This window comes from Rhinolophus sinicus, linkage group LG05 (genome assembly GCF_036562045.2).
Source record: "Rhinolophus sinicus isolate RSC01 linkage group LG05, ASM3656204v1, whole genome shotgun sequence".
Classification (NCBI taxonomy): Eukaryota; Metazoa; Chordata; class Mammalia; order Chiroptera; family Rhinolophidae; genus Rhinolophus; species Rhinolophus sinicus.
In genome coordinates this window covers 126,263,869-126,288,969 of record NC_133755.1, presented here as the reverse complement: position 1 = coordinate 126,288,969, position 25,101 = coordinate 126,263,869, and the positions used below count along the sequence as shown (strand labels likewise).

Sequence of the window (25,101 nt, the reverse complement as noted above, 5' to 3'; positions counted from 1 at the left end):
CTTTCACTGAAAGTCCTCTAAGAATATTCTGATTTGCCTGTTTCCCTTTGGTTTCCCCACATGTGAATTCCCTGAATACTAGCCAAAATGATCACTTAAATAAATGAATCACATTACTTACCTGTTTAGAACCCACCAATATTGTCCCATGGAATGAAAATAAAATGCAAACTTCTCACCTCTGACTGAAAGAACCCATATGATTTGGCCTCTGTCAACCAACCCCAAAACAGAATCAAACCATGCTTCCCAACTTTAGCCACAATGACCTTCTGTGTCTTCTTCAAAAAGGATCAATTTCAATGACAATTTAAGGCCTTTGTACCAACTGTTCCTTCAACCTGGAACACCCTTTCCTCAGATATTAACCCAACTGCCTCCTTTTATCTCTGTAATTCATGATTCAGCCTAAATATCACTCTCCTCCTCCAAAAAAAAAAAAAAAAAGGCTTTGATTACAACTTGATTTAAAGTAGCCTTCTCTTCTAATAAATTTTATCATATTACCAGCATTTACTAGTCTGCAAACACTGATAACTCTCTGTACCTGTATGTATTATTTTGAGCTGTTTACATTATTTGCCTTGATCGTGCAGAATATAAGTTCCATGAAAACAAGTATGATTTGTTAGTTGCTGTTAGGTTGGTGCAAAAATAATTGTAGTTTAAAAGGTTAAAAATAATTGCAAAACCGCAATTACTTTTGAACCAACCCAATACATCCCCAGTATCTGAAACCTAGTCTTGCTATGAGGAGTAGAAAATGGCGAAGAAATTGAAGAAGAATAAAAAGAAGGTGAGGAAGAAGAATAAAGGAAAAGAGGGACGGGGGGAATGTGGAGAAGAAAGTGAAGAAATGTATTTATAAATCTGAACCTCAACTCAGAATATTCGAACTAGCTAAACTCCACATGTGTTAATAAGTTTGACACTTGAAACACACTTCTTAATGATTTGTGTAATGCAGCAGAGGATCTACTTTGGTAGATCCAAGAGTCTGAATCTGCCACAGTCTGCAATAGTTTTCAAACTTTGCTGAAGAATTTTCAACAAATGGTGCTAGAGCAATTGAAGCACAGGTCCAAAAAATATGAACATTTACCTAAATGTCATATCTTGTAAGAAAGCACTAACTCAAAAAGATCACCGACTTAAACGTAAAATGCAAAATTCAAATAAAATGAAAAATGTAGAAGGAAATTTTAAGTCTCTAGGGCAAACAAAAAAATTTTAGACTTGACAATAAAAGCACAATTAATTAAAAAACAACTTGGTAAATTGGACCTCATCAAAATTTAAAAAAAAAATATTTCACTGTGAAAGACCTTGTGAAGAGAATGGGGGGAAAAAAAACAACAAGTTACGACTGGGAAATACCATCTTTAAAAGGTTTTGCATATTAAAAAAAATACACACACACACACACAAAACTCAATAATATAAAAGCAAAATAATATAATTGGAAAACAGGCAAAATATATGAGTCATTTCACTAAAAAGGATATAAACACATAAAATATTCAGTATCATTAGCCATTAGTGAAATGTGAATTAACCACAATGAGACATTGTTAAATATCTAAATGAGTGACTTACAAAGTTTGGTAACACCAAATTCTGAGAAGGATGCAGAAAACCTGGACCACTGATACATTGCTGATCAAAATATAAAATGGTACAGCTACACTAAAAAAGTATATATCAGTATCAATTTCTTACAAAACTAATCATGTGCTTACCATGTCACCCAGCAGCTGCACATTGGGTCACTTATCCAGCAGAAACTAATGATCATATAAAAACCTGTACATGAAAGTTCACAGCTTTATTTGTAGTGGTCAAAATCTGGAAAAAAAGTCCTTCAATGGGTGAATGGGTAAATAAACTGGTGCATTCATACAATCGGATGCTTCTCATCAATAAAAAGAATGAAATATTGACACACCCAATAATTTGGATGAACCTCGCGGAAATTATGCTTAGTAAAAATGGCCAATTTCAAAAAATTACATATGGTGTGATTTCATTTGTATAACATTCTTGAAATAAAAAAATGATAGAGATAGGGAAGATATCAGTGGTTGCCAAGGGTTAGGAATGCTGGGGAGTGGGGCTGAGTGTGACTATGAAAGGTGAGCATGTAGGATATTTGTGGTGATATAACAATTCTGTATCTGAATGATAGTGGTGCTATGTGAATCTACACATGGGGTAAAATTGCATAGAATGATACATACACACACATACACAAATGAGCATGTAAAACTGGTGATACCAGTACATACTCAACTCTGTGGATTGTACCAGTGTCAGCTTCATGATTTTAATATGCTACAATAGTTTTGCAAGATGTTAATATTGAAAAAATCTGAGTGAATGGTATCCAGTCCCTCTCTGTACTCTTTTCGCAACTTCTGTGAATGCATAATTCTTTAAAAATGAAGAGTTTAAAAAAAAATCACCTGAGAATCTTTTTTAAAACCCAAGCTCAGGCCTCATTTTGGACCAACTAAGTCAGAATTTCTAGGTGTGGAATCCAGGTAGTAATATGTTAAGAATTTCCCAGGTGATTCCAATGAACAGCCAACATTAAGAACCAGTATTCCAAACCAGTGGCTCTCATGGGGAACCTAAAATCAGAAGCAAAAGCATCACTTGGAAACTTGTTAGGCATGCATATTCTCCGGCCCCACCTAATACCTACTGGTTCAGAAACTCTGAGACTGGGAACTAGCAAACAGTGTTTTAACGAAACTTCTAGGTCATTCTGATATACACTATACCCAGTATTGTTGTTATTAATGGCACTGCCAAAAATCTTGCCTCCAAATAATCTAGACTTAATAGATAAATTTATTAATTACAAAACACATGATCAAACTTATTGAAATCTAGTCATTTATTTAATTTAAAAAAAAATAAGTGCCTAGTACATGTATAAGCACCGTTCCAGGCACCAAGGAAACTAAATTTTAAAATTCTCTGTCCTCATGAGTTTTCCATTCTAATTTGGGGAGTAAGACAATGAACAAGGTAAATAAAGATATGGTATATTGGGTGGTGATAAGATCTGTGACAAGAGCAAAGGAGATAGAGCAGTCCAAGGAAAATCTTTGTGAGAAGACCCAATTAAGTAAACCTAAAGGAGGTGAAGAAATGACTTATATAAATGTGAACAGGAATCACCTTTCAGACAGAGGGCAGAGGGAATTTGCGTGCTCTCATGCAGAAGCTTGCCTGACCTGTTAGAAGAGCAAAATGTCAGTGAAAAAAAGATGATTGAAAAAAAGTGAGAAAGGAGGAAAGAGGCAAGGGTGGGGGGCGGGGATCACAGGGGTCATAGTATGGTGGGATTATTTGGGTCATTAATCAGCTTGACTTTCACCAAGTGAGATGGGAACCATTAAACAGTTTCCAGTGGAGGAGTGATGTGTTCTGATAATATGTTTTAAAGGGATCTAACGGATGGTTGAGAATGGATTGGGGCAATGCCAGAAGCAGAGATCCCAGTTAAACAGAATAATCCAAAATTCTACGGGGAAACTAATATATTTTAAACCTAAATGCTGTATTTTATACCTAAATTTCTAAGTTACTTTAATCACTTTTTTTATGATCATTCTCAGCCTGTGCACTATCCCAGGTTAAATAAAGCAGGAAGGAGGAGAACAGAAAGTAGCAGGAGCTTCCAGGCTCCTGGATACTTTGCTCTCTCTCTTAGAAAAAGCTGATAGACATGCCTTTTAAAGCCTCTTTATCCTTGCCATGATTCATAACATCATCGTGGCGCTGCTTGCTACTTCCTGTCTAGTGAAACAGGAAGAAGAGTTTAGGTGGATGAAACATCTGTGAGCTTGTCTAAAGTAAGCAATATATTTTCCAATGATCAGGGTAAACTTAAAAAGCACAATAACTAGATATTGTCTCAAAAGATATAGAGTAAGGCTTTTTTTTTTTTTTTTTTTTTTTGAATCCTATCAACAAAATTGAGATCTTTGTGAAACTATGCAATGACATAGGATATTAAATAGTGCATTTCCCCTCTTATACAAAGATAAATAGAAAAATATACCAGATTTTTAACTAAAATGGTTTCTCTGACAATAGAATTTCCTCAAAAACTTAGTGGGATCTTCCACACATATGGTCATCAACCAGATTTACAACCAAAGTTCTTTTTATAGTGCAATACAAAAAACTGAGTGTTTTAAAGAAATGATGCTGTATCCACTAGACAGTTTATGAGGAAAAAATGCATGTATCTCTACCTCTACCATCCACCATAAACAAAAATCAATTCCAGATGGTTTGCAGATCCAAATATGAAGGGTGAAATAATACAGATTTTAGGGGAAAATAAGGAAAGCTCGTTGTGACCTTGGATTACGCGAATCACAGTAGAAAATAATGGTAAATTGGACCATATTAAAATTAAGAACTTCTTTTTATCAAAAGATGTCATTAAGAGTGAAAAAGAAAACCACCAAATGTGGCAAGACAAGTATAACTGACAAAGGATGCATATTTAGAGATATGAAAAACTCCTATATGTAAACTATTAACAAAAAGACAGCTCAGAAAAAAAAAGGGGAAATAAAAATATTGAACAGACTTTTCCCAAATGATGATATTCAAATAGCCAAAAACATATAAATGTGTATTCAACTTCATTAGTCACCAGATGAATAAATATCTGGTGATATTTATTTGATACAACATGATACCACAATATAGAACGGCTAAACTAAAAATATAAGTGTTGGCCAGTATATGGAGCAATTGAACCCTTACACCTAGGTGCTCTGATAGATGTAGTGAGGAAGCAGAAACTACTCTTAAGCATTTTAAACTGAAGAAATTTAACTTGTAAATTAGTTACCCACAAAAAATTGTGAAAGTTTTTGTATCAATTTTATATAACTGGGTAAAATAAAACAAAATAAAATGGCCTTCGAATTAGCAGCTTAATCCATCCAACATTTATTATCCCAGTTTCTGTGAGTCGAGAATCCAGTGCAACTTGGATCCTCTGGCTTTGGGTCTTTCACAGGCTGCATCAAGGTGTCAGTCGGGATTGTGGTCATCTCAAGGCTCAACTCAGGGAGGATTCGCTTCCTAACTTGCACAACGTGGCTGTTTTTAGGTCTCCTACAATCTACTTCCAAGATCATTCAAATTAAATGTCCTCAGCTTAAAATGCCTGGGGTAGTTTTTGTTTCTTCCATAAAATATAACTTATATACAGCTTGCTGTGCCTTTTACATATTATCGCTGCTCTCTGAAATTTCCTTTCCCCCATCACCTTTGCTTATCGGACCAAGCTGTTCTTTGCAGCCCAAGACCAATCTAAAATGTGGCTTTCCCCAGTCTGATTTATTGCTCTGAATACATCTATCACGACACCTATCTAATTGAAAAGGCACTATCTGTTAATTGTGTGGATTTCTGCCACATACTGAAATAAAATGTTTCTTGATGACCACAAGGGAGATTATTTCTTCTTCATTTTTGTACACTAGCACCTAGCCAAAAGGAAAAACAGTAGAATGTGCTTTGTAAAGTGTGATGAATGGAAGGAAGGGAGACATATAGAGGAAGGAAACATAGGAGAGAGGAAGGACATAAAGAAGAGATGACTAACTCTAAAACTAGGTAGGCCTTATTCTACTGAGCGTAGCAATTACAACATGAGGTTTTTATAATTTGAGGGGTAGCACATTCTGTGGTATTTCATGAAATAGCAGAGACATTGCCGGCCAAATGTAGAAGAATGTAATACAGTGGAAGGGTCAGGGCTGGAATAAGACACACCTAGGCTTGATCAGGGAAACACTCAGATCTGTATGTGATGAAGTATAGTCTAGAAAAGCAGGATTGTCCAATAAATATTTTGGTAAGAAAAATGGCATGACATGTAACTGATTGGCATTAGACAGATTCAGGAAAATATAGTAGGTGGCACGCGAAGAAAGGCACTGAAAAGCAGTTAACATCCAGCCGGATGGCAGGAAGTCCACACCAAGATGGTGTAGCAGCAGGTAGCGAGGGCTAAGAGGCCTGAGGCATAGGGCTGGTTCTAGAACAGCTATGCTATTACAGGAATGGGGTAGTGTAACATTTACTTAAGGGACTCACATGTATAGGCCAAGATAACGATTTGAATACCAGATTTAGAAAGTCAGATATAAACCTTGTTTCAAGAATGAAACACTAGTCCTCCGAGTCTATAACTCATGGTCCTTGAATTCTGTCTTCCTAAGTCTAGGCTTAGTTTGTACAGAGACTAAGGTGGAAGCCAATTGGCTTCTACTAGGTGTAGAAAAATATACAGTCTGTGAGCCAAGTAGATGTTGTAAATAATGCATTATATGTGTTATATATGATGAATAGGTGAATAAGTGAATATTTCTGGATCTGTGTTCATTATTCAAATCAGATACTGTTAAATAAATAAATGTGACATGATAAGCATTTACTTCTAACACACGGATAAATGTCTTATAATGATAAACTCTGAAAAAAATTTTGAATAACGTATTACTAGAGAATATATTTCATGCTGATCTCTATAAATAGGAGAAAATAAAAATTACACATTTTGCACATTTGTACAAAAATGTATACATCATATTCAAATTTCATATACAACTTTAACGATCTTTACATTTATAACATGAAACTTTATGTAAACTTTATATATTAATTTCTGGTCAAAATACGGATGTAGTTCTTTAAAGCTTAAACTTTACTGAAGACATTTAAATAGGTGAATATAGAGCAATTTTTAAAAATTAATTTTGGAATATTTGAATAGGTAGAACTCTAATATCAACCCTAAGCTTATAACTGTTTTTATCCTTCACCACCCTGTTGTACAGTCTTGGGAACAAGTATAACTGATTAAATTACAGCTGTTATTCTCTGAAATGGACACAGAGCTACCATTTATCTAAAACGTGATGATCTACTGAACAGTTTACCAAAAGCACCTGAAGATATATGTAACTATAATATATTTTTATTCAAACTTAGTAAGTGTTCCCTTAAAAATTTAACTCAAGGTACATATAAATATATGATAAATTTCAAAATAAAGATAGAGATGTGACAGTAGAGAAACACTGAATCCACGTTGAGATGTGAAAAAGCTCTCATAAGGGGTGCTGTCCTTTATTGGAATGCAGAATAATTTTTTTCTTTCTTTGTAATTGTGACATAGGTAAAGTAGGTTTTATCTTTTATGGTTATCATCTATCCTTAAACGAGGCAACTTTCTACCACGTTTTTCACATCTTCAGTTTTATAGGCTTTGCCCCAGACTTTGTCTCTTAAAAGGCTGCCAAAAGAATGAATATCAGATATTAAAATACTAATTAAACTGAAATTGACCGCAGTCATTTCATCAATCTAAAATCAACTAGAGAATGATCCAGGTTAACTTTGCAGCAGCTTTAGCTAAAGCAATGCATCTATAAACCAAACAATGGTAATATTAACCTCATAGACTCTGAGATAGAGTAACAGTTTTCATAATTTTTTTTTTAAGTCTGATCTGAGTGTAGAGAAAGGAAAAAAAAAAAACACCTGAAATAACCAGATGATAAAATCCTTATTGTGCATTGAACCATCTTGTAGTTTATGGTTAATAGTGTTATTATGAAGACATCATGGTTTTGCTATGGCTGAAATCAAAACTGAGTAAAACTGGTTATTTATCTATTTCTCTAAACATATAATCTCCCCTTTTCTAAAAGAAAACGTGAGTCACAAAGGAAACCTGATGGGTGATAGGTCTCTTGAGTATTGAGCTATGCTTTGTCTGCATATGCCCCCCGTGCCTTTCTAAATATTTAATAAATACTTAAAAATCTTATTTTCAACCAAGCCTCTGTCATTATTCTCTCTCTGGAATATTATGCTACTTAGATTGTGAATCTGTAACCAATTTGATCCACATTATTGAAAAGAAATATAGTCACTTATCTCTTTAAGTTGGCTTGTCCAACTTAAGGGGAAGCCTAGCATCTCCTTCTTGAGGCTTTCTCTTCTCTATAATTGTCTAATAAGTCTAGGAGTACACTCAGCCCAAAGGGATCAAATTTCTTTTAATAATTATGATGTTCATTCCACTAGCGGCCTTATTTTTATCACTGCCTATTGTGTAACTTTTCAAAACTGTCTTTTCACAGAATTGATAGTGTTGCCTTGTGCTATAGATCCCTCCCTAGCTCTGGTGTCACTCCACATTTCAGTGTGTCACTTCACACTCCACATACCATGGTATCGCTCTTTTAGTTCATACTTACATAATTAGTACAAATACCACATGTGGACTGATGGATTCAGAGGGCCTCGGAGCCTCAGGCTGATTTCACCCAGCACATTCTAAACACAGAATTCTCTTTCTCTCACAATGAGTATTTCTTTGAGCTACTTGGGCTCATTTCCTTCTCAGTCAGACCATCCTAATATTTCAGAGCTTCTAATACTATTGCAACTCAAATGTGATTGGACTGGGGACTTGTGATACTTCTCCTACCAGGAGAGTCCCTGAGTCATAGAAATTTTCCCACTCTCTCCAGAGAACAATACTGCATGTGAAGTCAAGGCATAGCTTTGGCAGCATACATAATTCCACCCTTAGTGGAAAGAGAACCCAGCTTTATAATTTTACAGCTAGGGAACACTATTCATGAATTCTTTCCCCCATAACCTAGAAATTCTGTTTCTAAATTACTTTGACACATAGAAATTCCTATTGTTTAGACCTTTTCTTAGACTTTCTTGAGAGTAGCCAGGCAGATTTTGAAAGAATGTTATTTTTAGTATTAACCATGGCAGAATACGGTGATAAGTGGTCTTTAAAATGCTCCTAAAGCTAGAGAGTTCTAGGAACTTCACAAGATCCTTAAAAACTCAGAACTATCGAGTCTCAGAGAACACTCAATCCAAAGCCGACACTGCTTCCCAGGTAAAAGTCTATGTGAGTTAAGTGGGTGGAAAGTAGAGAGTACTTGAGGTGTATCTGGAGACTCGTTGTTCCTCAGATGTTTAGTTTAAAAAAAAATTGGAGACAGCTTTTCTACAATATTATTCATCTTCTAAGGTGCCTTTGGACCTCCTTCAGTTAGCTTGGCTTTTATAGACTGAAATAGGTCATAGAACATCTCATAAATTTTTATGAAGGTCTTTCGTAGGCTGGCATAGGTACAGAGAGGACAAAATTATCAATAATATTAATTATATATAAATTTATATATATATAAATATATATAATTACATATGTATATAATTTCATAATTACCTCATTTTTAGTGGGTATGGATTGGGTCTGGACACCCAGAGATTGTGGTGCCCCCTGGTGGTCATTGAATTATTACAAATCTCGTTGGTACCTACACTGAGTTTGAAAACCTAACAAACTACAAGATGAGAAATCAAGAAAGCATGTAGAAGTAATTTGCATAATTTCAGCTATTTCTCCCTATCTGTGCTGGCGATTTATGGCAAAATAAAGTGTAAGTAATGGAAAGGACGAACCTCCCCAGGAAGAATCAAATTTGAAAAAAAAAAAAAAAATCTTAAGAGTATTGAACATGTGTTAAGCGACTTTAATTATAATGTGCCACATTTCTCTGCTATATTTAGTAGGTCTTTTAATATTAGTCAAATAATAAAATCTATTTGACAACAATTTTGAATATTGTAAGTGATTAGAAAATTTCAGATTGACACCTTAGCAATATTCAACTGGATTCTTATAATTTTGATATAAATTGTGGGTTTATTTGTTAAGCTGTCTTAAATTAACTCAGTAATTGAAGTTAAAGAATTATAATTGTAATCTTCAGAACATTACCAATTTATCTGACCTCACAAAAGTGAATAAACTTTTATAAAAGCACAAAATATAATTTTGATTTATGATTTAATTTCTGACCTCTGACTTCCTATATGACCAGCTAAATCTAAGCTTAGAAAAATAAATTAAATTATTACTGTTTTTTAATGAGCTTAGCTTATGTACTTTTTTTACATTGGACTGCAAATAAATATTTTATATACACCACATAAATCATGCCAATGTAAATATGTGATTTTTCTGCACAATAGAAATATTGTTTACATTTTGACTGAAATCACAAGTAGAGAACCCAATTTTCTGTAATATCTATTAACTGAGACATAATGTTTCTGTTCTGTTTATAATCAGTTTCTTCTGCACAGTACTTTTTTTAATTCAGTTTAAATTTCCCCCCTTTCTGTGATGAACTTCCATTTTCACATTTACCAGCTGTGAATGCATTTAGACAGTAAATGCAAAAGTAGTAGGTTCAGAAACAGCCCCTTGATTTCACTGTTGTTGTTAACTATTTAGTTTGGCACCTTACATTTGTAACATACTAAAGTTGCAGGTTGTTCCTCTACCCTCTACAGGCCCATTTACTACCATACTCCCTGCCCACCCCACCACACACACACAAAGGCTTTTATTTGAAAATTCATTGGAATTTATTATCTGAGTCATTATAATTTACTCATAAGTAACTATTTCTCCCTTAAACTCAGAGAATGTCTACCAGAGATAAACAGCAAGGTAAATGTTAGCATTAAAGAAAGTTTAAAGAAAATAACAGCTGTACTCTCATTTGGGATATGTGTTTTGAATTTGTACATTTATTTCCATATATGTATGGTTATATGTAATTATTAGCAATTAGCTAAATAAAAATAACATGGTGCATAAAAATTGGGTATATTACCTTTGCATCTGAAAACAGGCATTTTCATCTTCCTACTATGTATTCATGATAGATGTTTCAAAAGAGGGGATATAAATGGAAATATTAAGGTTTCAGTCTATTTTTTCCATTTATTTAAAATTAGCTAAATATATGTAGACTATCAACTGCACTGCACAATGATTTTTGCTTTTGCTCACATGTGTTAGCTGTGTACACCATTTGGTACTACTCGGGAAAATGACTTGTTCTCTAATTCATTTTGTATTTGCACATACATTTACAGTTCTTCTCTACAATTGGCTTTAGAGATAATATGCAAAAAGAATAAATATGAAATTTAAACAAAACATTTTTAAAGTGATATAAAGTAATTAACTATTACTATTTACAATATTATTGTAAAATATGAAATTTTTATAAACTATTTTTTATTTCAATGGCTTCATGTACAAATATGTTTACATGCTTTGCTGCTAGTCAAATACAGTCTAATACCAATTTATATACTAAAATATATGCTGTATAATACTGTGTAATGAATATTCTCTTAACCAAATTATTCACTTTTATTTAAATACCATGGCTTCTTTATCAATATATCTAGATTTATTAAAAAAAAAAGGAGAGAAGGTTGGTAAACTTAAAATGAGTATCACTGTGCAACTCCGTAGGGAAAACTGTCAGCAGCCTGGCACATGTACATTTAACGTGAAGCCTCTTGTCTCTAAAAATAAAAGTGAGGCTGCACAAACCCCTGTCTGACAGAGAAAAGGGACACAATAAGAGGGCTCCTTATACCACCTACGCTCATCAGAGTGAAAGATGTGACTTCTTTGGTTTCCTGGTTTAATGGAAAGGTATTTGTATTCACATCACTGAGTATTAGTCATTCAATAGATGAAAGGAATATTTTATAGGCAACCTTGGTGTCATTCTAAGAAGTGGGGATGAGACCCTGGGGAAAGTGTTGAAATCCTGGAGAATTATTTTAACTATTAGACGTGGTTTAATATTTGTGAGTTTGTGGTTCTGAGAGTAATAGTTTTATAGCCTATGTGTGGGGGGTTATGTTTTTGATTCTAATGTTTTAGTTTACAATTTTTACTCTTAAAGCCTCTGTTTGTGTAAACACAGCTTGATCTTCTCTGCAACAAGTGCACTCTACATTTTGTAGGTCTCTATTCAAGATTAATCTATTAAGCAGTTTACATTCTCTTTGCATCCTTTAAAGAACATGTAGATGCTTTTAGATATGATTTCTAAAATACTTAATAAGCGTAATGGTTAGGAACAAGTAACATTTAAGAAAGAAAGAAAAAAAAACAAAACTACCGAACCAAAGCGAAGTTAGAGGAGAAGGAAATTTCATTTTTCTTCTTTGTAATAGTATTAGGCAAGTAAAAACTACAGGAAACACCTTACTGTAAAACAAAATTTAAAAATCTGGGGATCTGACATCTCTGAGAACTCTTTGCTAAAAATACAAGAAACAACTCAATTTACTTTGTATTGCCAGATAGAAAAAACAGGAAAAGTTTGAAGTCTTAGGCGAGATCAAACTTTGTGCCTATCATAAATAAAGGTAAATCACGAATGACAGATTTTCTTTTAAAAAGGAGAAATATAGAACAAGTAGAAAATGAAGCTCATCTCAAACATGCGATCAAGTTACTCTAAGTGGCCTTTGAAATTGATAATTTGGCAATTAACGCTTTAAAGTTCTTCCTCTTATTATATTACCCACCTCTTGAATTGCAAAGTGTCCAAAACTGCCTAACGGTAAACGGATTCCCTACACAATAGTCTTCGACATTTTAATTGCATGAATTCAACTGTAGATGTTGGTTACTTTTTATTCTCAGTTTCCCTTTGAGAGTTAATTATTGAATAATTATTACGATGATTATTGAATAATTCTCACGATATTTACGAGAGGTTTTACTTTATGAATTTAATGCGTAGTAGCATTCTTTAAAATTAAGTGTAATTTATGCAGAGAATTAGGAAACGATCAAAATGAGGCAATCCAAGGAAAACTTTAGAAAATGACAAACACGTAAAAAAAAATGATACGGAACTTTCTGAAGGTTCTCTCTTCGTGTCCTACTTCATTCAACAAACCTTTGTGAAAAGATTGGGCGGGGTAAGAGGTACACATAAAACAAAAGACTTCCTTTCTCCACTCCCTTTTCCTCTGTTTCTTTTGCCATAGCTTGTTTCAAACTCTTGGAAACACTGAACATAATACATTTAGTTACTTTTATTCTTCCAGGGACGGTGCTGGGTGGTGCCTAGAGTTGACTGCCGTTGGAGTAACAAAAAGAAATCCTGCAAGAAAAGAAAAGAACAAAGTTACCCGACCTGCGGAGGTTGTTACAAAAAAGTAACAGGAACTTTACTTAAAGGCACAGCTCATTTCATTTGTGCGGGCTGGATGCTCAGTAGCAGAGACTGCTTGCATTGCATCTGGTTTTTACAAGATCGCGAGGAGTAACGCTATATTCAGGACTGTAAATACGGAGCGTTATTCTCGGATTGATTCTGCTCCACGAAAGCTGCGGTGGCTAAAAGCAGAGTGCCCACAGCAGCACGCACCTCAGCTGCCATCCACGTCCTCCCTCTCGCAGAATCCAGCACGAGCCCGGAGCTCAGAACCTGGAGGGCATCCTGGACCCGCAACCTGACTCCGCTCGCTGCCGATTGGCCCGCGCTCCGAACCCCGCCCCCTCGGCCAGGGCGGCCGTTTTTCGGGGACCCGCCCCTCGGCCCTGGGAATCGCCACCTGGCAGGCCGGCTGCGCCTGCCACTCAGCCCGAGTGGCGGAGGCTCTCCGCTTGGAGCCCCGCCCCCACCCCCCTAATTGATATTATTGGAGTGTGGAGCAAGCGGCCGGTCTGCAGTCAGAGACTTGCAGGCAGCAAACACGGTGTGAACGATCAGGAGGGGGAAAAATTTTTAAAAGCTAAACGTGGAGCCGCCGGCCGGGGATCGAGAAGGGGAATCGATGAGAGGAGAGCAATAAAAACATAACCCACTTCGGAGCAAACAGCGTTTAAAAAGCTACGACTCAACTGAAACCTAAAATAAAACCTGCTCATGCACCATGATTTTTCAAACTCGGCACCCTTCATGGATTATTTTATGCTACATCTGGTTGCTTCGCTTCGCACACACCGGGGAGGCTCAGGCTGCAAAAGAAGGTAAGGTGATGGAAAAGCAAAGTTTGTTCTGACTTATTTATTTAGCTATCTACCTGCGTGAGCCGGCTTGTCCGCGGGGCTGCGGGCCGCGCCTCCGGCGCGGGACGACCCTCCCCAGCCGGATCCCCACCCCCTCACGCTCGGGCTGCTCCTGGCCGGCCGGGGGGCGGCAAGCGGGGCTGCTCACAGCCGCCTGCAGCCTGGTACCCGGGGCCGTTGGCCCGACGGGAGCGGGATTTCTGGCTCCGGTAGTCTGGAAGGCGTGAGCAGCAACGGAGGGCGGTGGGGGTGGGGGATAGCCGGCGAGCTCATTCTCTGGGACCCGGGGCGGGTCAGATCTCTTCTCTATCCTGCTCCTCTTCCTCCACTCGGTGTTCGCCTCCGGTGGGATAAGCTGCGGCTGGAGTTGGTCGGAGAATAGGGGGTGCTGCCTCTAGTGTCCCGGCCAGCCCGCCGGCGAGCGGCTGAAGTCCGGAGCCTTCCCAGAGGGGCCGTGACTTGTGTGAGCTCCGAACGCTCGGGTTACTAATGAAGTGCTCACTGCATCTGAGGAGGAGGCGCGGGCCTGCGGTTGGCGCTCGGTCGCCAGCGCGTAACAATAACGCCGGGGAGGTGAAGCCGACCGGGGGCGCGCGCCCCGCGGCCGGGGACGTCTCCATTCAGCGCTCGTTGCGCGCTTCTTCGAATCACAGACGAAGGTAAAATACCTTTCAGTGCCTGTAGTTGGAGCTGGGGAAAAATAAATCCTGTCAATGGAAATGTCTTGCTCTGAGCAATGTCACAGTCTAACCCCATCGCTACCCCACCCCCTGTCTTCCAGCCTGTAAGTCTAAGGTTGGTTTTCCTATATTTTAACAACATTTTAAAGCATACTACTATTTATTACTTCTTCCTTAAGTGTGGAAGATGGAGGAATCTGATATCAGATTTAGGTCATGGTGGTGATGGGGCGGGGGGACTAAATATCGGTCCTCGCTTCATCGAGCCCTCAAAATTTAGTGCTTTAGTGCTGCTTCCCCCATTCTCTTCGTGCACCCCTCTTCGTTCACTTAACGCCCCCAACCCAACGCCAGATCCTACTTCTTGATCCAGCCTGACCTTCTGACCCCTTTCACATCTGCAACCTGGGTTGACGCTGAACCCATTCAGATAAATTTTAAGAGAAAACCGTGACTTTGAGCTGTCACGCGTTTGCAGCTGAACCGACGTCTGCTAGAGACACACACCCAAACACACCAAAAGCCACATTTCTACTCGCATGATATTAGCGATTAGGAACATTCAGTCCTGGAACCTTGTGCCGATTCCTCCGAAATAGCGGGACCTGAGGGAAAGTTTGCACCGCCACGGCTAAACAGGGCGACGGAGCTGGGGCATTCCAGGGAGGGAGTTTGAGCTATAAATAACTGCATCACTAGGGGGAGAGGTTCCCGCAGCCGGAGTGGCTCGCTCCCTTGGTTTTCTCTTATGGGATCAAGATACGTGGCGAGGATCCTGATTCTCGGAGGCTGAATTCTTTAAACGCAGAAGTGAGATGTTTAAAAGGTGGGCGGGGTGGCGAAGGCTCCCGGCTTCTCCGTGACGACGCTCCCCACGCGCAGCGGCGATCAGGCGCTGCGGTTCTGGGAGCGAGCAAGCCCCGAAGTGGCGCCGGGGCACCCACCAGCGGGCGCTGGGAACTGCCTCGAGCAGGTGCCCAGCCTCAGGGTGGATGGGGTGGCTGGACGAAATGAGGGACACTCCCCCTTCCTCCACTCTCCGCACACACTTTCTCCTGGGGCGGTCAGTTCCCGCTACTGCGAGCGCGTGTCTAAGTCGTAGTCTGACGCTTGGAGGCGAAGTGCAGCTGCTGTATTTCCTCTCCGTAAAAGGTGCCGCCGCCGCCGCACAGTCATAGGAGTCGCTTCCCGAAAGCCTCTCTCCTCCTCCCGGCTCCTTCTGGAGCGAGGGCGCCACGGGCTCCCTGGAGTGACCAGGTCTGGCGGAGGCATAATGGATGCTTCGCGCTGCGGCCGCGCCAGTCTGGCACCCCCCCCCCGCCCCGCCCCGCGGCGGCCCCGCCCCGCTGCTGCCCGCGCTGCCCTTGCCTGGCTCCGCCAGGGCGCGCCCCGCATCTCGCCCCTTCGCCCTCATCCTCTGCAGGCCCGTGCGGCAGGGCGCGGAGTCCCTGGGCCCCCGCCTTGGGCAGCCCTGGTCGGTCTCCGGGTTGCAACTCTGCCGGGTGCTTTGAGCAGGAAGGCACAGGCACGCACGAGCGGGTGTATCCAGAGAGCAGACGGCTGGGAGGGAGACCCACTGATCTCTTTAGAGCTGCTTCTGTTTTAACGCTCAGGGGCTGATTTCTGTTTTATTTTTATTTGCTAATTCCTCTTTTAACTTGTTTTCCATCATTGCCTCTCCGTGGTCCCTCCGGGGCTGTTTTGAGGAGTAACAACGGCAATAAACAATCGGCAATGCTTATTTCACTCTCAAAAAGGACCCACAAAGATCACCTGGGTTTAAAATTCCATTGTGTCACGTCAGTACAGAAGAAAATAATAATAATAATAATAATAATAATAATAATAATATAAATCATCTCAAAAGGAGAGTACCTGGAACTCCGGTAGTTTGTTTCCTTGTACTTTTCGTCTCTTGTTGAGGACAAAAACAAAATAACCTTCATCAATTACTTCATATAAATTCACTAGCCCAACGATTTATTGATGTTTCAAGTGCGAAATACAACTGGTATTTTAAAAGTTTTCTTTCATTCCCCTTAGTTGAAACGGAATCAAGTGTTTGTGACCAAGGTTTATGTTGTCATGGTCTCTCCAGGAGTCCTAAGTGCAAAACATTTCTGAAAAAAAGTGTCTCTGTATCTATCTGTATCTATTTTCAGTTACAGGGAATAACCCTGACTAGTGTGAAGGAGTCGAGCACAATCATTGTGTTCTTTTGTTTTCTAAGTATAACACATTTTCATTACCTTTAAAATACACTTTTTTTTCCTCTAGGAATTATTTAAAAGTTCATATAAGCATGTATTTTATTTAAGTCCAGATTTTAACATTTTGCTGAGGTTGATGTTAACCATATTTATATGAAAATAAATTCACTATTATTTCTGGACAAATTGATGTATTTGTTAAAATGCTGTAAAGTAAAAAATGTTTTTGAAGGGTGAAAACTCAGATAACTGAAACCACTTTGAGAAAAGAGTGAATGCTTTAGGAAGTCCATTACTTGTCTTAAAAAGCAATGAAATATATCAAATTGGAAGTATGATGTGTATTAATGTACGGCATTTGAATGCATTGTTTGAATATAATCAGGAGCATTCACTACATTTATATAAATTTAAATTACTTCCACTATGCTTTTTGATAGGATAAAGTGGAATACAGCTGGTTTTAAAAGTCAAGTCCGAAAAAATAGTCAAGTCAAAGTTTTAATATATCATTTTGAGAATTAACTAATGCTTTGAAACCTTTGGAAATTAAAAAAAAATAGAAATATTAAAAACATGTTTGACTAACTCAGAAATATATCCCGTAAATAATAGTCAATTTATTTTTCTCATGATAATGTTGCTTAATACAGTTTTTAATCATATTCATTTTGTCTACAGAGAAGACACTGTGTGAAAAGTATAAAAAAATAAACAATTTTCGAAAGGTACTAGGAAATACTTTTGGCAGAATATTACAAATTAATGACTGGCTTAAGAGTAATATTATGGAATTGCACTTACTACATTCATGTTACCATATTTGACAAAATTTGGAAGGCTCAGTGGTTTACAAAACTCTTTATAATATACAATTACTATAGAATCAACATATCACATAGCAATTTTTACCCTTACTTTTGTGCTACTTTTGAGTGTTTAAATTCATTTTAATATGTTAATTAAAAATATTAAATATAATGTGGTATTTTCACATCTTTTCTCCCTAACAAACTAGAATAATATACTTGAATCTGGTGGGCATTCATTTCACCATTCATTTCTATGAATAACTATATACCTTAAGTCATAAAGTGCTGATTATATAAAATTAGATTCACTTTAATAACTTTTACAAATATGTTTAAATTTATCATGTAACGTTTGGAAATAAAATTTTCTCTTTCAGTACTACTGCTGGATTCTAAAGCACAACAAACAGAGTTGGAATGGATTTCCTCTCCACCAAATGGGGTAAGTGTTTTTCCTTATAAAATATCACCCTTTATTTTTTAAAGTAAGGAACAAAATCTTTTCCCTCTCACCATAGTGGAATTATTCACATTCTTTAAACAGTTTTAATTCCACATATCTTATTCAATATTTTGTTGTGTTCATGATGGGACATTGAATTGTTTGAGTAGAGAAAGAGGTATACTTAGTACTTGGGGAAATGGATTTAAAAAAATCTCTATAACCATAATCTTTTGAGTTCTTATTGTAAGTGGAGTCATACCTCAGGTTCCAGGCTATAAATGCTAACTAATTACAGGGAACAGTCCTTTCTCAAACTCACTTAAACCTCTTTAGTTGCTTTATACTTCTTCAGTATAATCACCAGGTAGGTTGTGTGTAGTTCTTTAAAACAGCATGTAATCTTTTTTTTCCCTCTTTTAAAAACAGTTTTGTGTATCATTCAAAATATACTTTATAAAAGCTAACTAAAAATGTAATATGCTTAATATCTTAGCATACAATTTGGTATAAAATACTTGGATTCTCCAAATTTACATCATGTGCTGTCTATCTGCTCTTATTAATCAGAAGTGATGGCAGAAAATGCACATATTACAGTAAAATTCTGCTACAGTAAGTATGTGTGAGAGCAGTCAAATAAAAATCTATGAAAATATAAGTACTCCTCCCCAATTCTTACTATTATGTTTTATATATCAGGAAAGATATGTCACTGAGTTAAATTTAGTTCAATGTCTTTAGGTCTTTTAATTGTGAGAGAGGGCACATACTTCATCCCTTATTAAGGAAGAGGGGCTCCGAGAAAGGAAAATGTATCCATTGTTACTTGAGTTAATCTTTGGCATAGTAAGAAATCTGGAATCAAAGACCATGAAGTGTAAGTGAGGATATAAAAAGCATAACACATTTTGCAAAGAGAAGAGGGGAAGTCCAAAAGGGATTTTTGAGTATGAGAACATTACAAAATCAATTATGTCATGAACTGGAAGTCAGTTTAAGAATGCAAAATGTGAATAATGAAAATCTGTTTAAAATATTGAGATTTTTCGTTCCATTAATATTTGAGAGATTACTTAAGATCATATTGCAGTTATCTGTATCTGCCAGAATAAATGACAAATATTTTATAGCTTACATGTAAAAAAGTACATTAAATTTGCGGTAGTCATGTCATACTCTTTTTGCAAGTGGAGTAATTTCCATGAGTAAAATAATATACATTATGAGAAAACATTCACAATAAAAAAATGAAACCTTTCTTGCCGATGACAGACATAGCCTATTTTCTACCATCCATAAATTAAAACAATTAGAGATAGAGGATGGTTTTTATCTCTAAGAACTAAACTGATATATGATTATAACATTTCATCGATATAATCTATAAAATGATAAATTATGACTGTCTATGTTCTCTTGGATTCAGATGGGAATTTTATCAGTCCAAAGTATCTGAGTAAACAGTTAACCATATATATGTGTATATATATGTATATATGTATATGTATTCATATATATATGAATCATATATAAATGATGATTATATATATATATAAATTAGATAATTAGATAAACTAGAAAATGATTGACAGTATTTTCAGTATATGAAATTGATTGGCTTACATGTGATTATATATCTAATTGAAAATAAATTATTACGATAGAAATTTCTAGAAAATAATTTTACAAGCACTCCATAAAAGCACAGTATCTGATTTAAGACTTCTTTCCCAATGGTGTCACTTGTGGAAATGATTGCAGTCTCTCAAAAGTGAAATAACAAAACAAGAGTTGCATTAAATGTATTTACGTTATTTCACTATTTGTTACCTATACATAGTTGTCCTGAAATTTCCTCCTCAGGAATAAATTTTTAAATTAAAATTGAATTTAACTGCATTTCATAGGTTAGTAAAATTGATTTTTCATACGTAGAACAAAGTAATATAATAGTTCTTAATGGTAGAAAAAAGGAATTCTTGAGATATATATACCTTGACAATAATTAGCCTTGGTTTCTTCAAACTGGGGAATTATTAAAAAGAGCCTATTTATCTTTAGAGCTTTTGATTTTTTTAATAGATGCCATTATCAGTTTTACTTCTTTTACTAATTTCAATCTAAGTACAAGACTAAAATCTACCTGTCTAAATGGAGGAATTTGAGTATATTTGGCTAAGTGCCATTCAAACATGTTATAAGTAGCTAACTGAAACAAAGGGAAGATATGCGCACCATTCATCACAAACTCAAGTTGTATGGAGTAAAAGCTGCACATGGTAATGGGTTCTTTGCTGTAGTTTAGGACCTTTGATGATATGTGTAAGAAAACTGTAGCAATAATACAACATTACACAAGAAACTTCAGAATTATAGTACCCATATATTGTTAATTTGTCAGTCTTGTTAGTTTTCCAAGAAAGTTTTAGAAGTAGATATATTTTATAGAGTATGTAAATAAATTGATTCTATCAAGTTTTACAAATAAAACTCATTAGCACTCATGCTTATTGGTTTACTTTCCCATCTGCCTTTCTTGAAATAATAGTTTAAATATTGCGTGGTAAGTGACTTTGGACTTTAATGCTAATACATGTTTATATTTGGTATTTCATATTGGGGAAGTGAATGAAAGAAAATAACAATTTCACTATTAAGGCAGTATAAATATAAAGGGAGGAATTTTGTGATAATGGAAAGAAAGGATATAAACAACTATTATTTTAGGCTTTTAGTGCTGTTTTTGTTTAAATGACTTGAATTGCTAATGAGTGATATAGGTGATATTACACATGGTTTAATAATCTTTAAATTGTTGCCAAATTTATTTTCCGCTTTTTGTGTGAAAATGTATGTGTTTGATATTGCATATATTCTATCAACATATGAATAGGAATTTTTAAACGTCTGGTATTTTTTTTCTGTCAGAAAGCTTATTATTTTAATTTGATCCAGGAGTCTGATTTGCCATGCACATTTGATTGTCTATTGAAAGCAATTTATTTACAAAGATGAGTCATGCTTTTATACAACTACTTTTTTACAGTTATGTGGATTTATGTACAATATTATTGATAACTGCAATAAATAGCTCTGTAAAGTGTTACTCTCTTATGTCTCATTTGGGAAGATTGTAAAAGAGTTCACATCAACATATTGTGGAGTGCTTTTACATACATTTCAGAATATTCTCAGCATTTTCATCCCTGTGATTTTAGGTACTGTTTAAGTTTAAATGTAACTTTTACAGGTAAAATGTCAACTGAGCTATCAAAACTTCTGCCACGTATCCACATGTACATGCATTAAATGGTAATACAAGTAATTGTGTTGTGCATTTTTGTCTATAAATATTATAATTTCAATGGAGATCATAGATGTAAGCAAACATGTAAAGAGAAACACTAATACACTAGCAAACAGAAATTAAACAAAATGAAATATTTATTGTATGTACAAACGATGCAAGTGATCTAAACGATGTTCTGCCGCAAGGATGAAACTGAAGTAAGAATCCTGTGTTCTCAGGTTGCAGTGTTAGCCAGGGTCAGAATCCACCTCTTTCAAAGACGTGCATTTGTGCTATACTAAAGATTCCTCATGCACTTTCTAAATCTAAATGTTATTTTTTGCTGAATGACTGATGACCTTTATTTAATTTTATAGTGGGAAGAAATTAGTGGTTTGGATGAGAACTACACACCGATACGAACATACCAGGTGTGCCAGGTCATGGAGCCCAACCAAAACAACTGGCTGCGGACTAACTGGATTTCGAAAGGCAATGCACAAAGGATTTTTGTAGAATTGAAATTCACCCTGAGGGATTGTAACAGTCTTCCTGGAGTACTGGGAACTTGCAAGGAAACCTTTAATTTGTACTATTATGAAACAGACTACGACACTGGCAGGAATATAAGAGAAAACCTCTATGTAAAAATAGACACGATTGCCGCAGATGAAAGTTTTACCCAAGGTGACCTTGGTGAAAGAAAGATGAAGCTTAACACTGAGGTGAGAGAGATTGGACCTTTGTCCAAAAAGGGATTCTATCTTGCCTTTCAGGATGTAGGGGCTTGCATAGCTTTGGTTTCTGTGAAAGTGTACTACAAGAAGTGCTGGTCCATTATTGAGAACTTAGCTATCTTTCCAGATACAGTGACTGGTTCAGAATTTTCCTCTTTAGTTGAGGTTCGAGGGACATGTGTCAGCAGTGCAGAGGAAGAGGCGGAAAACTCCCCCAGGATGCACTGCAGTGCAGAAGGAGAATGGTTAGTGCCCATTGGAAAATGTATCTGCAAAGCAGGCTACCAGCAAAAAGGGGACACTTGTGAACGTAAGTAATATGCTCTGTTAAAGTTCTACTTTGTATTTTTTTCTATTTCAGTATCAGAGTTTTTAAGTCATAATAATTATTTGAACATGTATTATGCTGTATACCTGCAATCTAATTCAGTAGATCCCAAGCAGAGTAACTATTGAACTTATCCATGATTCCCCACTGTGATATCTGCACTAAGGGTATGTGTTACTAAAATTTAATTTACCCTGTGCTTGACATAGAAGTCAACAGTTGCACTGGAGCTATGAGATTTGTAAGAGGAGAGTGAAGTGACATTAATCAGGATTCAATGATATCTGATTCATTCTGTTTTAAAATCCATATCATCTAGACTTCTGAATTGCAGAAAAAAGGAGATTAAGGGGGCTGCTTACAAGAGTTCTACTGATAGGGCATATACAAATACATTTACAAACTTTTAGAAATATTTTTTAGAAATACTAATATTTTGATACAAAATCATCACATTTCACTTGATGAATCTCTGAGCTTACTTCTGTAAAAGCCATATTTCTTTTCTGGACTAACTATAATAAAATGAGTGCTTTTCTGATAAGTCAGTTATAGCAGACCACATTTTTGTGGAAATGGGCCAACGTAAAGTTTTCGTTATTTAGTAATGCATCAATTGGGCATTTTCTATGAGTTTTGAAACAATAATGGCCTATGAATTAGTGAACCTTCTGTTTTGTAAAACTGGATTTTTATCATGTAACATTATGTGGTCATAATAATTGGCCAGTATTTTTTTTTTTTATTTAAAACCATGTAACATGGACCTTCACACTTAATATTTATTTATCTGTTTGTGGATATGCTGTGGAATATCTTATAATAATATTACATTACTTATGTCTCTTTTAACATAACTTATAAAACAGTACATTCCAAAAAATAACTCATATATTTTACTCCTGGCCAGCAGCAGCATTTTAATATTTGCAAATACTAGTTAATTTAGAGGGGACTAACAATAATTATTTTAACTATTTGGGAGGGTAGCTTACTATGTTCAGATACTCTTCTGTGTGCTTTACATATATTAGATCTTTTATCAAGGTAGATATCATTATGATCTCCATTTTACAGAATAAAATTTGGGACTACCAAGGATAAATTGCTTGCTTGCACTTACTTCAGTAAGTAATATTGTCTTAGCTTAGATTCAATCTCAGAACACTCTGATTCCAGAGTTTGGGCTTTTAACAATATTGCTCTAGTTTCTATCACAAAGCAAGGAGAGTCCTAGCACATATTGTTTCATTGCTGAACTTAAATGTCTTGCTAATATTAGTTTGTTATATAAATCACATTACTTCTCCCATAAAATTCTCATTCTACTAGAATATTTAAGGAAATGATAATTTAAAAAAAAAAAAAATTTATATCTGCGCTATCCAATTCAGTAGCCAGTGGCTCTTTAGGTTCTGAGAAGTAACTATTCAAAATTGAGATGTGCTGTAAGTATAAAGCATACTCTGGATCTGAAAGACTTAATACAAAAAATAGAATGTAACATGCTCGTACATCATTAATATTCTTTTAGATAAATTGGGTTGAATAAAATATAATATGAAAATTAATTTCAACTGTTTATTTTCACTTGATTAATGTGGCTCCTAGAAATTTAAAAATTGCATATGTGGCTCACATTCTATTTCTACTGGACATACTGTTTAGACGGAGTAACTGAGCACATATATTTTTCTGTCCTGGTTGAAGAGTTAAATGCTTCATGTGGAAGGTCGCTAGCATATAAAATACCTATGACCCAGCACTCAATTCCCATCCTTGCCGTAGCTGACACTGTGAAGTGAGCTCTGTGCAAAGTAAATGGAGAAGCTATAGGTAGGTTCAGGGTCCACAGGCCAGGTTAGCAGCCTTCTTTGACACCCTCTGAAGGAGTCATACTTGTCTACCTACTGTCCTCCTCCCCATTCTGTCACTGGCAGTATTTCTCACTGAGTAGAAAATCCTGCAGTTCCCGTATATATGGAAATCAAAAACTGAAGATGTACCACTACTAGTAGTAGGCAGAATGCTATTCCACTGGGTGAGTATAGATATATTCTTAGTGAGCTAATCAGTTTAATGAAAGACAAAGTTCTTATTGACTAGAGTTTAACAGCAGTTATTTGAAAATGATGGTGAATTTTAAAAATGATGGTGGATTCAACAATAACTGTTATAAGAAGAACTTAAGAACATACTACTTAGTTCTTTACATTACTTTTTAGCTATAAAAGCAGTTGGTTTTAGTCACATGAAGATTTTGGTTGATGTGAAAATGGAATGTAAAACTAGCACAATTAAAAATAGGAAATATAAGAAATAAAGCAGGAATACAGGTAAAAGTGCACAATTAAATTTGTCTTAGAAAAGACTAGAAAATAGCATTAAAGGTCTTGCTCTTTTAAGTGTTTAAAGATTGTAAAGAAAATTATAGTATTTTTTTGTTTCATTTTGTGTAATTTAACACATATGATTTCTACATTTAATTGTTAAGAAAAACTGACGGGAGCTGTTTAAGTTCTGTATTTCTAAGTATAGAAGTTAGTAAGAAAAGCAGTCGTTAAACTGTGGTAAAAAGATATATTTGCCGTGAAGAAAAGACTACAATTTCTTCCA

General features: G+C 36.1%; 1 protein-coding gene across 1 annotated transcript in view; it reads left to right on the top strand.

Annotated features, from left to right (window-relative positions):
- The window catches only part of EPHA7 (EPH receptor A7), a 339,108-nt gene that overhangs the window by 161,684 nt on the left and 152,323 nt on the right, over window positions 1–25,101 (top strand). The window contains 3 exon segments of the mRNA XM_074333309.1: window positions 13,018–13,945; window positions 18,064–18,128; window positions 21,798–22,467. Coding sequence (XP_074189410.1) covers window positions 13,849–13,945; window positions 18,064–18,128; window positions 21,798–22,467 — 832 coding nt within the window. The 5' untranslated portion in view covers window positions 13,018–13,848.